Raw genomic sequence first — 17,750 nt, 5'->3', positions numbered from 1 at the left:
ATTTTTTTTTATATAATGTTGTTATTATAGTACACATGTCATGTCATTAGAGTATAGATTGATATAATGAGAGTTGTACAAATTGTACACGTTTTTTTCAAATATATATACATATATATATATTGTAAATTAAAAAATAAAACCCATAAAAATTGTCTATTCAATACTTTACATCAATGAGAAAATGAAATTTTTGAATTTAATTACAAACCATTTGTGTTTATGGTACATAGTAATTAATATATAATGTTATTTTTCAAATTATTTATATTTATTGTACATAGTAATTAGTGATATAGTACATAGTAATTAATAATAAAGTACACAAAAGTCAATTTTTGCCATCATTACACAATAAGAGGGGAGACATTTGGGCCAATCATATTTGAGATAAACAGAAATAAATTTTATTTAAAAATAATAAATTTAATTTCATAATGTTAAACTTTGGATAGATTTTAAATTTTTTTAGTCAAAGAAAAACTAATAGCAAGTCAATGAAAAATTGAATACGTTACAGTCAATGAAAAATTGAATACATTATATCCTGCCAGCAACAGGGATAATAAGTAGTGTTAGAAGGTATAAACTCATTATAGATGAAGTGCAGGTGTATTTATGTATTTAGTTGAATATGGTCAGGTGTATATCTTTATTATTACTTCCCATCTTATTAGGGGAGATGTGCACCAACCATAATCTTATTAGTAGAGATATGCACCAATCATATGTGAGAGATGAAAGATGTAACTGCATATATATATATATATATATATAATATCATAACTTAGTTGATAATTAATAATAGGGATATTAATGGTTGTGTATAAAATGTGAGTTTATTAATCATAATTATTTACCATAAATAAGCTATAAATGATCGGTAAAGGAATATGTTTTCACTCTTTTCAAATGCTTTTTGAATCATTAACCTTTTTATAAATGAAGATGTACATTTATACATAATATATTACAATAATTTATTTTTTTTTTGTCGATCAAAAATATCTATTAATTATTCAGAATGTAACATTGGATGCACATGATATCCTTTGCTCTCTCGGCCTCACTCTGACCAGATTTGTTGGCCAAGACAACAATGCAAAAACTAAGCATAAACTGCCAAGTTTCACATAGTTGCCAAAAGCAAAAAGACCAAATAGCCCAAAAAATAGAGAGATTGAGCAAACAACCAACAATCATCACAAAGCTTGAGGAAAATTTGGTGCATCTCTAGCATCAAGAGCAACAAGAAGACCAGGATCATGATGGGCATGAAATTCCACACGAGCTAGGCATGCCTCCAACTCATCTAAGTGGTTGGTGATGCGCCTTTGATTCCTTCATAGAGAAGCCAAGTGATCAAGCATATCCAATTGGTTTTGTTGGAAGTCATTCATAAAGGTGATGACTTCCTTGTGGTCATCGTGCCGCTTTTATATCATATCCTCCAAAACTTCCATTACATTTCGCATCTGCAGGTCCAAGGATTCTAAGGATGGTGGTTGTCCACGCAGCCCAACGACTAGAGTTGGTCATGCTCCAATTCTCCCCCCAACTCAGCTCTCTCAACCCCCTCAACATCTACCACTCCTTATTAACCATCCCTTCCCCTCAGCAGGCCTCGAGGCCCCATCCCCCTATGGGCCCAACCCCGTTTTCTCAATATTTCAACCGATGCAACAAACCACCAAAAAGGGAGTCCCACTAAGGAACAAATTATGGAGCCTTGAATTAGATGCTTGGACAGAGGAATTCTAATTTGTCCCCCATGAAATCCTCCGCCACCCTCCCAGACTACCAACACTTCCACCACCCTTTAGTGGCAACAATGCCACAACCAACATGAGAGGGTCTCACCCAAATCATACCTCTGCAATTGAACAAATACCAGACTCCTTCCTCCCAGCAGACAAAGCACTAATGCCAGAGTTGACTTGGCTTGAAATGCTCCTAAAACAGAAAGTCCCTCTTAAGAAAATTAAATAAACAACAATAGTAATGCACTAACAATGATTGAGTAGGGAGAAAACACTTACAAGCAAATAACCTCAAAAAGAAACTTACCAAAACCTTGCCTAATGAGCCCAGGTCTGTCCATGTACAAGTCTCCACGGGTTTGACTAGCACAACGACGTTCCTTGTCAACACAAACCAAATGCAGAAGAAGCACCCACAAACCCTTGCCCTAGGGTCCCAGACTGCGCACTTACTCTTTCCAGCAGGATCGCACTGTAATTCCCACCAACTAACCACAATTACAGAGGATGAATTCACCAGATGGGTGAGCATGCACAAGTTGGTGGCATGTGCATACTCCACGTTAATTTCACCACCCACACTATCGCCCATAACCTGAAACCAAAAGCAGAATAACTAGGAAACTTTCCAAAGTTTATAACAAGCTCTGCCCTTCTCGAGGTTTCAGAGCCTCCCATGTTAGTTATCCTGGCATCCTCCCCCACATTCAACTCCTATCATTCACACAAGTCCCCTCAACGTTGGATCGGGCTACGCATACCAAGGTCATCCACCACCATCAGGGTATATTATAATAAAAATATAAAAAAATTAATAATATAATTAAAATCTTTTATATTATTATTAATGGAAAAATATGATTAACAAAAAAAATAGTGATATATATATATATATATATATATATAGCATGGAAATTAATTCTATTATAATGATATATTTATGTGGATTATTCTCTTTATATATATAATTGATTAAATTATTATTCTAAGTTAATTATATATTGGCTCTCTTGCATTATATAATTTGTTTTATAATACAATTTTGTTTTGTGAAAATAGCTTGCTATTACTTAAGACTATAGATGAATTAAGATATGACTAAACTATATAAATTGAATATGTTAAATATGATGGACTAATATATATATATTTTTAATCGTTACTAACATATTTATGTATAGGAATTTAGAGATGAGATTAGATTAATTGTAATGTAGGTCTATATCGACATTGATTCATCTTAACCCCAAATCTATCAAGGGTTGAGAGGGATCACATCTCTTGAGATGCGAACATCTTTAACATCTTTTAGAATGTAAAAAAATGAAGAAAGGTTTGCACTTTGGGAGATTTGATCCCTCTAGGTTCTTGATAAATCAAGGGTTAAGATGGATATATGTTGGTTATTTCTCTCTCTCTCTCTCTCTCTCTCTCTCTCTCTATATATATATATATATATATATCAACTTCATGCTAAAACATGTAAGGAATTGCACATGTCCTTCATTTTGAACAACACATCAATAGAATATTTTACTTATGTATAGATATAGGCATTGAAATATTTTTAAAAAGTAGAATAAATACACACCTCCCTCATACTAAAGTCTTAGATAATATTTTTAATTACTATATAGTAAATACATATATTTATTTACTATAGTAAACATTATTAATTTTTTTATTTAGTGAATTATTAATTTTCATCTTGAATAAACACTTGTTAACTCTAGATTGACTATGGAAATAATTACACTTCCCCTCAGTAAAATAAATAAAGATGCGTATGCTGCTTAAAATATGTTACCACATAAAATAAATAAAAGTGAGTATGCCAGTTAAAATGTATTACCACCTAAAACTATTAAAACATATATTTAATATAATAATTTATCAAATTAAATAAATTAAAAAATGCAAATCATGTGTACATGGTTATTTAAAATATGCATATGCACAATATCTTAATTAAAAAAAAATTTATTCAAGTATTCATATATAATTGAGAAAATTGCATTAGTATTCATATACAATTAGGAAAATTATACAAAATATAAGTGTTTCACTAAAATACATGGGTTCATTATTATTCCCAAAATAAGAACAATGTTTTAACTAAATAATTATAGTAAAAACTAATTAAATTTTGAAATAATCATCCAAATAAAAATTGTACACCATCCCTGTAAGGACCTCCGGTTGTGGGTGTGACGGGCGCCGGGCGGGCGATCGTGCACGGGCGTGGGCGGGCGCGCGGGTGCGCCAAACGACAATTGTGCGACGGTGTGCGGTCTCCTTGCGACGTTTGTGCGATGAACTTACGACAGCAATGCGACGTTAAAAGCGACAATACATGTGCAACACTTAATGCGACTAAGTGTGAGTGAGCACATTTATATGCGATATTAAGAATATAAGGGCCGACATGTTAATAAGACGTATGGGCATGTATCATAGTGGCTTGTGGGGTCGGCCATGGGGCTGACACCCCCATGTAAACCTACGATGAACATGGTATATATGTATGAGCTTGGGAGCTCATTTCAACAAGCATCTTCGCTTGCTCTTTCATACGCTCAAGGGGTAAAGTGCTCACGCAGATTTGGAGGTAGATACGCATACCTCATGCGTAGTCTAATCCAAGTGCGAGGAGGAATTGACTTGCAGGTTGAGGTATGAAGGTTCGATTGTGAGTGCAGATTTGGGTTCTAAGTGCCGGTTTGGGCGAGGCAAGTGTGCCGAGGTGCAGATTATGTGCAGGACTTGACAAAGTAAGATAGGTGGCTCGGGTGGGCATTCTTCTTTGTGAAAGAGTGCATATGATGATGTATAAGGCTGCTCTATGCCTGTTGTAAAATTATTCTAAGTGTTGGCTTGAAGTTTGTCAAGCACACTTGCATTGTAAAAATTGAAGAAGCTGTTATAATACATTGTTGGGCAGACTTTACCGGGAGTTGCCTCTCCCTTTATACTTGTGTATTGTTGATGTTCTCGGTTTGTTGTACATGGTTAATGATTGAGAATGATCTTCTTTAAAGTATAAAGGATAACTCTTTACTTGGTTGCAAGAAAACATAAGTTAAAGTAAGTTTGTGTTGGAGTAGGCGTAGCCCATAAACGTTAGTATTGTTAAAAAGAAAGCGTTCAGTGGTGCCGCACCTCGCTACAAGCGGTTGGAAGATCACCGCAGGTGTAGGGGCGTGACAGTTGGTATCAGAGCTCGGTCGGAGCTGGTGAAGCAAGTGTGAGAACACTTGGAAGATTGACAATAAGGCATGGCAAGCTTGGAAGCAGGAAGAAGGAAGCTCTTGGTTACCTTGGACAGGTTGAAGAGGTTGAAGCAAGAGAGGCCCCGAATCCGTGAAGAGCTTGAAGCCTTGGAGAAGGATGTTGAGGAAGAGCTTCTTCAACTCGGTTGGACAATGGAGCAAGATGAAGTTGCAGGTTGTGACAACAAGGAAGAAGAAGCCGTGACAATTGAAGATGTTGTAGACATGACTACGATGGAGGATGAACTTGAGGATGATCAAGTTAAGCCAGGATCGTGCAGTTTGCCAACATGGTTGAATGAGGAGGAGCCTCATAATGATGAACAGGGATTGTCAGTTGTTGGAAAGCTTGTTGGGGTTACTTGTGACCTTGTGATGAAAGGTGCAAGGACCCGTGAGAAGGGTGGAACGTGATGATCATTGTGGATGATTGGGTCATGCTATAGCCACATGGCTAAGTGCCCGGCATGACTCATGGACAGATTGAGGAGGGCACACACTTGTGATGATGCTTGGGTGGACTTCTCATGGCCGAGACCAAGAGGTAGTCTTGGTGGGCACTTTGGTGGAGGAGCTATGATGAAGGGACTCATGACATGATGATGAGATGGTTGGGTGACCGAGTTCACTAAACCGAAGTTCGAAGACTTGGATGAGATGGCCAAATGTTGTGATGTGTCTACTTGGTTGGACTACATGGGCAGCTTAGTCATGGACATCAGGTTGGAGACTTGAAGACATGGAGCATGGCAGAGACCTATGTAAGGACATTGTGTGGAAGCACTTGTAGAGATGTCAAGGGACATCCTAATAAGGTGCTAGGGCAGGAATGTTATGCAGGAGGACTTGCTAGTGTGACATGGGAACTTGAGGATGGCACATTGCAGATGATGAAGAGGACTTCATGGACCTGAATGGGGCACATCAAGAGTTGATAAGATTGGAAACTTGAGGATGGCACATTGCAGATGATGAAGAGGACTTCATGGACCTGAATGGGGCACATCAAGAGTTGAATGAAGACTTGAGGGTGGCACATTGCAGATGATGAAGAGGACTTCATGGACCTGAATGGGGCACATCGAGAGTTGATAAGATTGAAGACTTGGATGGACTTGTGAGCAGCTATGGAGCATTCCTATTACATGGGGATGGGTTATGGAGCTCATGAGGACATGAGATTGTTGTGACTTTTAGAGACTTCATGTATGGTGGACTTAAAGGTCTAATGCATTGAGGAGCTGAGGTCAGATGACTTTGATGCAGTATGAGATGCATACTTTCAAAGTGCATGGACATGGCTTGGGAGAACTTGATGTAGAGGATCGATAAGAGGCACTTTGAGGTGATGAAGTTACAATGATGATGATGATGCTTTGGTGATACACTTGAGCATGGGTTGAGCCGAGACTCAACGACTTTCTATACATGAGAGCTGATTTGATCGAGGATCATGGGCAGCACATGGATAGGTGAGACAAGTGCATACTTGTTTCTATGAAGACTTGAGGATGGCACATTGCAGATGATGGAGAGGGCTTCATGGACCTGAATGGGGCACATCGAGAGTCGGTTTGATGAGATGATCTCTTCACTTTGGAGGAGACACACACATGGACAACATAGTGCAGATGACAGTGGTTCTACATATGTTGCAGTGATGTTTGCCTTATGTGGAGGAGACCATATCATGGATGATGGTATGTTGTCGAGGACGACAATGACTTCAGGTGGAGGAGAATGTAAGGACCTCCGGTTGCGGGTGTGACGGGCGCCGGGCGAGCGATCGTGCACGGGCGTGGGCGGGCGCGCCAAACGGCGATTGTGCGACGGTGTGCGGTCTCCTTGCAACGTTTGTGCGATGAACTTACGACAGCAATGCGACGTTAAAAGCGACAATACATGTGCAACACTTAATGTGACTAAGTGTGAGTGAGCACATTTATATGCGATATTAAGAATATAAGGGCCGACATGTTAATAAGACGTATGGGCATGTATCATAGTGGCTTGTGGGGTCGGCCATGGGGCTGACTGACACCCCATGTAAACCTACGATGAACATGGTATATATGTATGAGCTTGGGAGCTCATTTCAACAAGCATCTTTGCTTGCTCTTTCATACACTCAAGGGGTAAAGTGCTCACGCAGATTTGGAGGTAGATACGCATACCTCATGCGTAGTCTAATCCAAGTGCGAGGAGGAAGTGACTTGCAGGTTGAGGTATGAAGGTTCGATTGTGAGTGCAGATTTGGGTTCTAAGTGTCGGTTTGGGCGAGGCAAGTGTGCCGAGGTGCAGATTATGTGCAGGACTTGACAAAGTAAGATAGGTGGCCCGGGTGGGCATTCTTCTTTGTGCAAGAGTGCATATGATGATGTATAAGGCTGCTCTATGCCTGTTGTAAAATTATTCTAAGTGTTGGCTTGAAGTTTGTCAAGCACACTTGCATTGTAAAAATTGAAGAAGCTGTTATAATACATTGTTGGGCAGACTTTACCGGGAGTTGCCCCTCCCTTTATACTTGTGTATTGTTGATGTTCTCGGTTTGTTGTACATGGTTAATGATTGAGAATGATCTTCTTTAAAGTATAAAGGATAACTCTTTACTTGGTTGCAAGAAAACATAAGTTAAAGTAAGTTTGTGTTGGAGTAGGTGTAGCCCATAAACGTTAGTATTGTTAAAAAGAAAGTGTTCAGTGGTGCCGCACCTCGCTACAAGTGGTTGGAAGATCACCGCAGGTGTAGGGGCGTGACAATCCCCATAATGCTATCTGGTATACTCCAAATTAAAAACAATACTTTAGACTCAGAAAACAATTATGTCAAAAACTTGATTAAACTCAATCCACTATCTATATTAAAACAAGACAAAACAAAATACATAATCATAAATAACAATCCTTTAAATAAACCCTACGCAATAAAGCATCTATGTACAAGTGAGAATCAAATCTCACGATGATTGTGCTAAAGAAAGGAAAAACACATAAAAAAATAAATGAAATGTATTATACAGGAAAGTGTTTATCAAACTAAAAAGAAATTCCTTCTATTTTGTAAAGACGCTAATCTGTTACCATCAATTAAAGTATGTGTGCAAGATGTCAAGAATAAAAGTGCACAATGTTGCTAATAGATGGGTTCCACAGAATTTCATAAAGGCCACCTCACTTAAAAAAGGTCATCCATGCATCGGAAATGATAACAACCCTTTTCAAGGTGAAAACATCAAGCACAGAATGCAAGCAACTACATATGTGCTTGCTGGTACAAAAATAATAAATGTGAGATAATCACTATGATTTTTTTGATAAGAAAGATAAAAATTAATCTAATCGTATATTTAATTAAAATTTATATTTATATTTATATTTATATATTTAAATACATATTTTGTAATCAAATAAATAATAAATAATATATATATTATAATATTTTATTAAATTTTATTAACATAATTAGTAGACTGCGTCTTGTCAGCAAAGTTATTTAAGATGTGCTTTGTACTAAGGAGAAGAGACACGATAAAAAATATCCAGTTAGCTAAAACGACGCCAAATGCAATCATCAAATATCTTTAATGATTTAAATGCACTGAATAAAAACTCCTTAAACCTCAAAAAAAAAAAAAAAAAAAAAACTTGACAAATATATATATATATATATATATATATTCATTCCTATCTTAAACCCTATGCCACTACAAGCTGTCTTTGAAATCTAATTTGTCACCCAATCTGATTTCGGCCAATCATTATTGAACAAAGATAATGATATATTGATTGGCTCCTAATCATAAACAAAACATTACCGGCAGTATCAAAATTCTCTGAAATTATTACAACATGAAATTATTCCTTCATTTCATTCCAACTCTCTCATTTCTGTATCTCCGGCTTACTCTACCAAAATTTTTAATAGAAACTATAGGTTCAGACTTCTTTTAATTTTTTCGGCATCTAGGTCATAAAATTGGTGTAGAATTATGAATGTTTATTATTCAAAAACTATAAATAAATTTAGCTTCAAAATATTTAGATTATATAATTTTAAAATTTCAAAAAAACTATACTAAATTTTAAATCAAATTTAAAAATAAATATTTAAAAAATATGTAATTTATTTAAAATTTGGGAGATATTTGTTAAAATCACACGTTTAACAAGTGAATTTTTCACAATAAAAATGTCTTCTTAATTTTTTTAAAGTGTTAGAATCAATAAAAATGTTCTCATAATTTTTCAAAATATTAGAATACATAATTTTTTTTATGGGTTAGAATCAATAGAAATGTTCTCCTGGTTAAAAAAAAACAGTTTAAACAACACAAATCAGTTTAAACAACACAAATCTTTAATCACAATTTTATCCAAAAACTCTGGAAAAGTCCCACTTAAAACTACTCCAAAACTAAATACACCATGAGAATATATCTCCTTCCTCGTATCATCACAATTTCACTGTTCGACGAAGGCTTACCTCCGCCTCATCTGATCTTAGGATGCATTTAAAATTTCTTACAGCATCAACATCTTCCGATACGGACAATTCAGAGCTGCGACTACAAGGCCAGAAATGGCTGGAAAAGCCTAATGTGCTGAACTTCGGATTTCGTGTGTGCGCGCACGGAGTACTAATTCTGTGAATTACATATTACTATAAGAAAACGTATCTACCTATCTGCAACAAGCAGGCAGACGTCGCTGAGAATATGCACAGCGAAAACAGCAGGCCCGTTTGGTGATGCCATTATAATCCCTTGATTTCACCAGCTACCCCCTGCTGCAGCAATACTCAGGTCATTGCAATGCTTGCATTCTTCGCTTCCAGCCCTTCAAATTGATCGAGGGTCCTTCTCTTCTTGTCATTGGCTATAGAACTAATTCGCTGCATTCTCTTGCTGGGATCCACACGCCCTCTCACTGTTACCGTATTCTGCGTCACGTCCACCACATAGTCCAGCAAATCTGGTCATTGTCACGCCAGAGCCACATTCAGAAAATGTTAAAATGAAAAGAGGCAAATAAATTCATGGCAGTTTGAAAGAAATTAGGCCTCCCTTCCGTTTTCTTTTTCGATAACCCTTGGTAATGTCATTATTATGATCCCAGAGTATCCAGAAAAATGATGGTGTTTAAAGACACAGTTGTTGGCATAATGGATGCCTGTCAAATTTACTTGATCCACCATAACACTTTATCTGATCCACCCTAACACTGATAACACTTTACCTGATCCACTCTAACACTAATAAGATTAGGTGAGAGTGAATCAAGTTAATTCAGATTAGGTGAGAGTGAGATTCATCCAGATTAGGTGAGAGTGAATCAAGTGAATCTCAGAGAGTACCCAGAAAAGTGATGGTGTTTAAAGACACAGTGGTCGTACACCATGGATGTCGAGTGGTATAACTTTACTGAGTCAAATTTACCTGATCCACTCTAACACTCACAAGATTAGGTGAGAGTGAATCAAGAGAATCTCAGCTGCACTTATTTTCATGGTATGGAAATGGATTCTGTTAATTGAGCAAGATTCTTTCTAGAATAAGATAATTTGCCCGAGTCAAGTTTACCTGATCCACCCTAACACTAACGAGATTAAGTGAGAGTGAATCTCAGCGGCACTTATTTTCATGAGATGGAAATGAATTCTGTTAATTGAGCCAGATTCTTCCTGTGTATGGGGTGTTCAGGGTTGTTTATGCCTCCTAAAACATACCTTAACAGAAAAGGTAAAACCAACAAGCTTCAAAGAAACAGAGTTACTTATTTTCCTGGGATGGAAATGGATTCTGTTAATTGACCAAGATTCTTCCTGTGCATGGGGTGTTCAGGATTGTTTATGCCTCCTAAAACATACCTTAACAGAAAAGGTAAAACCAACCAGCTTCAAAGAAACAGAGTTACATATGAATGGCACAAAGAACTCTAAATGATACATGAATGTTCCATTTCCATTAACAGAATGAATTATTGTGCAGAATGTAATGAAGAAACATACCGTCCATTTTGGAGAGCACTTTGGAGACTTTGGAGCGACACTCTTGGCAGCGCATATTAGCATGCAGAACAATCACTTGAACCTGCAATATTGTTATTAATTTCATACTTTAGGGACCTTTACTAAACAATTCAGTTCATAACATGGTACCAGAGTTCTTGACAAATTCAATGGAGGAAATGGGGTTACTCCTGGCATTGTTAAGGCCTCCGCAGAGCGCAGCATTTGAGTTGTTGAAGGAGCCATTTTGGTAGCTTGATATGAGAGTTTCATGGAGCTGCAACGAGGATGTTGTTAGGAGACACTGCAAATCAGTTGAAATCTTTACTTTACTTTTATTATTGAAGTCATGATTCCGGGAGTGAAAAGTGAGAGGGGAAGGGTGTCAATAGTGTTCTCTTAGAATCCCTGGCAGATCGGACGCCATTGAACTACATTGATAGGGTGTACTGGTGAGGTACTTACTCGCCCCTTCTCTTGTCATTGGGTTGTTTTCTCGCTGTTGATGTACACGCAGGTTTGTCGGTGAGCATGTTCCAACGCATCTCTGTAAGTCTGCCATATTCTCAGATCACTTTACCAATGGTGTGATGAGCTGATTGATACATTTCGTGAGGCGTACAAAGAGGTGACTTTTTGGGTTTTCTCGGGGTGAGATTAAGTTTAAATTATATTTTTAAAGTGTAAAGATGGATTTATTGTTATGCGTTATACAAATTGAAATTTAATCAGACTTGTAATTATGGTTTTAAAATATATTCAGGGCAGTTATTAAAGGAAAAGCAAAGTGGTTAGTTTAGGCCATCAAATTATTTTAGATGTAAGATTGTTACGTGGAGGATATTTAAGGAAGTTTGGGAAGAGAAAATTTGCATATTTTATAATAAGGGTGAGACTAAAACTCAAACAGAATAACATCTTGTTATGGAATGTAAATTCAATATAAAAACAGTTTAAAAATCGATAACATAACTCATCTATTTGATAAAAATAAAATCATCCAAATTACTATCCTCCTAATCAAAATCCATAATAAAAAAATTAAACATAATATTTTTCTCTTACTCCTTAGGGTTCAGCCTCATAAACATCATTAAAATCAATCAATCAAGCAATTAAAGATAAAATGGGAAAAAATTCTACCAACAAAAATATCACCTCATTAGATTAATGACATTTTGTCATATTTGACAAAAAATTCTACAACAAAAATATCACCTCATTAGATTAATGACATTTTGTCATATTTGACAAGTATAGGGTAACTATAGTACGATATAGTCTGGTGAACGTGATGGGACGAGTTGAATGATATATTTGGTCACATATGACAAGTACAGAGTAACAATAGTAGCACACAGGCACAACAAAAGTAGATAGCAGTGTTTGCTATGGGAAACAAAATGTCCATAACCTGGAGGTGTAGGTTGCCCACTAGAAGGTTGTTGAACATTGAAGTTGATGTAGGGATTGCTTTTTCAAAATCTTAACTTTGTTGATTTAAGCAGAAATTCCATTTTCATGGTGAAGCTGAAAAATAAAACTTGAAGATTTGAAGAAAACGATATTGGTATAAGTTCATATAGCATTTTATAATGAGAAATATTAGTATAAGTTTATATAATATGACAACAGTAATTTATATATTGAAATAATATATTAATAATTATAATATTTTTCAATAGATTAATGTATAGAATTGAATTTGAATTTTTAATAAAAAATATATTTTTATAATTATTAAATTTACTTAAATATTTTTTGGTTGGTAAAAGATTTACATTATATTAACAAAAATTGAATATATAGAGTATGAAGTAAAGATGCATGGAGAGACATGGTCTATAGGTGCCATAGAAGGAAGTAGAAGGGAGACCATTTGCTCTAGGAAGGAGAAATCAGATAGTCTACCCAAGGAGAGAAAGTTTGGTGTCATTGTTACAGTTGAGAGATGCAAAAAGCAAAAGAGTTGAGTAGACCAATTGCTAGAGAGCCTACAATTGTTGTTGTTCTAATATCGGTCTTTCAGAAAAACCAAAGACAAAACACACCAAGCACTAAAACGGACCTGGTCAAGCTGAGTTGGCACCACATGAGTTGGAGGGAGCGTGGACACACTGCTTCTATGCATGTTCACTGTTGGTTGGACCAACAACATCAATGTTTTTGGGGTTGGAAGGGCCTTCTTTAGGTGATTCTTCCATTATGAAACAACCATAGGGACTGGGGCAAGGGGGAGAGTACCTTTCATCAACCAACTAGATATTCATGGGATGGAATGAGGTGTCCACCGATCCACGAGTCGGAGAAGTACACCTAGCACCAGCGTAAATGGTAGATGATGAAGAACATCCAAGAGGGACCGAAATTGAAGCAAAAGGACGAGGAGAGGAAGATGAGGAAGTTCTAGTGGGAATGTTATACGAAGGTCGTGAGAGAGATGGTGGAGGGAAGAGTATATGTGGTTGTTGTGGGCATTAACTTTGGCTATCCTCCTTGCAACACTATTGTGTTCCCATTCCCAAGTCAAGAGTTGGCGAGAAAGGAGATTGTGGAGCACCTAGAGAGAATTTCCCACTCATCGAACATCCTCTGCTTCCAGACCTATAACTTGTCGTCGAATGTGTGCAGGGATGTCATTGTCAAAAATAGTTATTTCTTCTTCCACTATAGGGGCTATGGGTGGGTGGCCTCGCCCCCATCCACGACCACCACAACAAACTCATCCTTGTTTCAAAATCATGAGTTCGATTTGGAAGGCGATGAAATTTGTTGGAGGCACAGGGGTAGCAGAAGCCAAGGGAGCAGAGTAGGCACAAATACAAGACTTGGCATGGAGCAAAATGACCAGAGAGGAAGGAGGGACATCCAAAACATTAGCATGGCGAGCATCATAAATGCATGTAGGGTGGTGGCCAAGAGTGTTTTAAGACAAAGTGTTTGAGGACTTGGCAGAGGACAAGAATTAATTGATGGTAGGTGCATGGATAGGCAGGCCATCGAGAGAGGTTTCCAAGTGTAGGGTGGATTCACGCCAAGCTCAAGCAAGTGTGAGCACCCAGATCCGAGATAAATCTACTCAAATATTATATATATATATATATATATATATATATATATAGATATAATCAACAAATAATTTCTGATATTAGATTATAAAATTTTACCCCTTTTTAGAAGTTTTATATGAATGAATCAACTTTTATTTATTTATTTGGAAATTGGAAATTTTATTTATCATGGAAAATTGATTTAAAAAAATTGTGATGATCATTTAACTATAATAATATTATTAGAATTCATCCAATAATATTATTTAATATGTTGGGAATCCAATTTATATGTTTCTCTATGCTTCTTTGTCGCCAACCTAAGAAACTCATGTACCTACTTTGATATATTTCATTAAACACTAAACCTAACTATAATACTAAATAATATTGTGTGCCTGAAGACTAAGGTGAGGTTGTTGGTATCGAGCCAAGGTGAGGTTGTTGGTATCACGCTAGTGTAAGGGCGAGAGATGAAGATTTGAACTTGGGCGGAGAAGATAACAACCATTCTGCTCAACCACCAAACATAACTTTAGACTTTCTTTCTTAATCACACAAACTATCTAATTTGTATACTCTAAGCTCAATAAAATGTTTGAGAGTTTATAAAATGTTCAAAGTTTCCAAAGCTACTTTTTTCAACACATTTATCCATTAACATTTACTTTAATTATTTATTATTGAAATACCAAGTTTAAAGACCAATCATGATTAAAGTTTTCAAATAGATGTTGATATTAATTCCAATATAAAAATATAACATGTAGTAAAATTTATCATAATTACATCTAATTTTATAAAGTGTTATCATAATTACATCTAATTTTATAAAGTATTTAGATTTTTAAGGTTTAATTTTTTATAGTAGTTAAGAGTCAAAAAAATTGATAATGAGGAGAAGACACAATTTTTTTTTTGTTAAAGGTCGGTGTGGCCCAAGCCACGTGTAATCCCCAAACGATTTTGATGTTACTCTTTGAGACCACACCACAAGTTAGTCCTACATATCATAAAAATTACGAACACCCTAACACATTTAACAAAAAAAAAACCATCCTTTTTTTGTAAATTGTTTGGTAGTTTTCTATTAATATCGAGATGATTTTTTTTTTATATTGCAATCACTTTCATAGAAAAATGATGAGTAATTTTGTTCATCAAAAGAAGAAGAAAATTACATTTTGTATATGCGCAAGCACATTCCTGAAAACATCCAATCTAAGGACCAGGGACAATGCATATAGTTTACAAATAGCCCCAGAGACAACAAACCCCAAGCCACAAAACTGTGGACAAAACCAAAAACAAGGCATGAAGGGCCCCGAGGGGAGCACCCAAATATGCCCAAAAACTGGCATTCGATCATTACGAAATAGGTTTGCAAACCCAATAGAGAAATTGAAAGAAGAAAGAGCACAAGGCCTACTTACAAGACCCAAAAGGGCCACTTACGTTCTGGGTTGAAAACCCCCATAGGAGCCGAGAAGGGCGACCACAAACAAAGACAACGAGAGCCACACTCGCACCAACAAAGGGTGCATCCACTGACCAAGAAAGGAATAAGGCCGAAAGACCACATGCGATGTCCACCAATACCATAACCCTAGATGCACCCTGCTTGAGAAACCAAAGATAGTGACAACATGAAAACTGTGCAGTGCAAAGAAAATTGAGCAAAAGACCCTGAAGCACAAAACACCCACTGCAACAGAGAACTCAACGACAAACATAGACCCCATACGCAACAATGATGACATCCACAAAATGGCAATGTGAACAACTCTAGCAAAATTAAATGTTGTGACATCAAACAAACAAGAAACACAAATCAGGGGCAAAGGTGACTAGGGTTCAATCGCCCCACCTATTGGTCCCTCAACTCCTATCTCTAAACCAAGGATGAAAAATTCTATAATCAAAGTGATTCAATTTTTTTTACAAATAACCACATTTTCTATTTATTTTATCTTTAAAAAAAATTCTCACTAACTTTTTTTATTATTTTTCTATAAGCTTTTAGTATTTATTTTTTCATTTCATTTCAGATAAATGTTGTGAAATTAAAAAATACCTGAGTAAAATTTAATTTTATGCATTTAACTTAAAACTAGATACTTATATCTACATAGACTTGTGGTTGTCTTTTTAACTGATAAAACATCTAATATCTTACCAAATTCATTTCCTCATTTCTCAGTTAATAATATGCAGGAAAATATTCGAAATCCAAAAAGTAAGCCTTTGAGAGTGTACCATGCAAATTTAACAGAAGTGTGCCATGCTATTATTACTTGTTTTCAGTTGCAAGTATGCAAAGAAAACTTGTAATCACACATTTGCCTTGTCGGAATCACTTTTCTGAATCATTACAATGCCAAAAAAATGCTCAGGCTTCAATCACCTACTTGGTGAAACCTTCAATGACACTCGCCCAAAAAGGACGAGTAAATAAAAAAAGGTTCAGATAGAATTTAATAAAAAAGGTTCAGCTAGAATTTAATGTAATAAGGAGATTGTATTCAATGTGGAAAAAAAAATTCGAGAGTGTGTTTAGTGACATTTATGTAAATTTGTTGTTATTTTATTAAACAATTTTATTATTATTATTATTATTATTCAATTTTAAGGTTATGGTTAGGTCAAACACTAAATTGGTGTATGAGACTTTTTGGTTTGTGGGACAAGAGACCCAATTCCTAGGTACCAAAAGGGTGTATGAGACCCTCTTGTTTGAGGGACAAGAGACCCAACTCCATGTAACGATTTCACTGCTAAGTCTACAAAGGCATACATACTCTACCCCCTTTGGTTTTGGACTTGTGACCTCTTAGGAGGAAACACATGCTCTTAACCATTAGGCCCACTCAAGCTGTATCTATTTAAATTAAAATATATATATATATATATATATATATATATATATATATCTATATATATATTAGTTTTTTGGGCTTGAATTTAGCAATATAATTTTTTAGTGAGATTGTAATTTTTTGTTATTTAAAATGTTCTTTTGAATGTATAAATGGATTCAACAAGTTGAAAAACCCTTAAAACACATGATCTTTGGAAATTAAATAACTTAAACTTATAATTTTTAAAAATATATACTACAATAAAAAATACCATAAGAAAAAACCATGGCATATAACAATAATTTAATTTAAATCCAATTTCTCAAAGTTGGTGAAAGATTCGAAGGGATTTGCATGTTGCACACAGATATATGTATTTATAATTTCTTTTACAAATGGAAAAACAAAAAGAATATTTAGAAAGATAATTTTATTTACATCATTAGATTATAAATTTTTGATATATTTAATAAAAAAGTAAAGTAAATAATCAATTATAAATTTTGTTAATAAATATTTAATATAAAAAATGAAGTAAATATTTAATTTTATTTATTTTAATACAACATAAAAAAAATTACACCCGAATGGGGTGGAAGATCAAAGCAGTGGTGGGGTTGGGAGTGCTAGCCACCCTATCAAATCCCAAGGCCCATAAAGGGGTGGCATGGCATGCTCCCACGTGCATCAAATGTGTGACATACATTCTTTTATTTATGGATGAGCTCATTTGATGTTTCATGATTTTCCATTTTTATTGTTCATTGATGCTGACGCTTTGGTGCTATAAGGGGTGGAAGGGTCGAT

At 35.7% G+C, this 17,750-nt stretch overlaps 1 protein-coding gene across 2 annotated transcripts; it reads right to left on the bottom strand.

The window, feature by feature from the left end:
- Positions 1-9,404: 9,404 nt before the first annotated feature.
- LOC149149839 (copper transport protein ATX1-like) lies at positions 9,405-11,554 on the bottom strand. Of its 2 annotated transcripts, none has more exons than XM_089440191.1 (3): positions 11,186-11,554; positions 11,036-11,117; positions 9,405-9,999 (listed from the first exon to the last, which is right to left on the bottom strand). In XM_089440191.1, exons 1-3 carry the CDS (start codon positions 11,306-11,308, stop codon positions 9,827-9,829), a joined length of 378 nt encoding a protein of 125 aa, XP_089296317.1. In that variant the 5' UTR covers positions 11,309-11,554; the 3' UTR covers positions 9,405-9,826. The 2 variants fall into 2 exon arrangements, with proteins under 2 accessions (XP_089296317.1, XP_089296318.1); XM_089440192.1 differs by having other exon boundaries at positions 11,225-11,530.
- Between the last annotated feature and the right edge of the window lie 6,196 nt (positions 11,555-17,750).

The sequence above is a fragment of the Pinus tabuliformis genome, chromosome 9 (assembly GCF_031772625.1).
Source record: "Pinus tabuliformis cultivar Carrire ecotype Pingquan chromosome 9, CPIR1, whole genome shotgun sequence".
Lineage (NCBI taxonomy): Eukaryota > Viridiplantae > Streptophyta > Pinopsida > Pinales > Pinaceae > Pinus > Pinus tabuliformis.
Note: the sequence above shows the minus strand (reverse complement) of the source record. Positions and strands in the feature narration are given on the sequence as shown.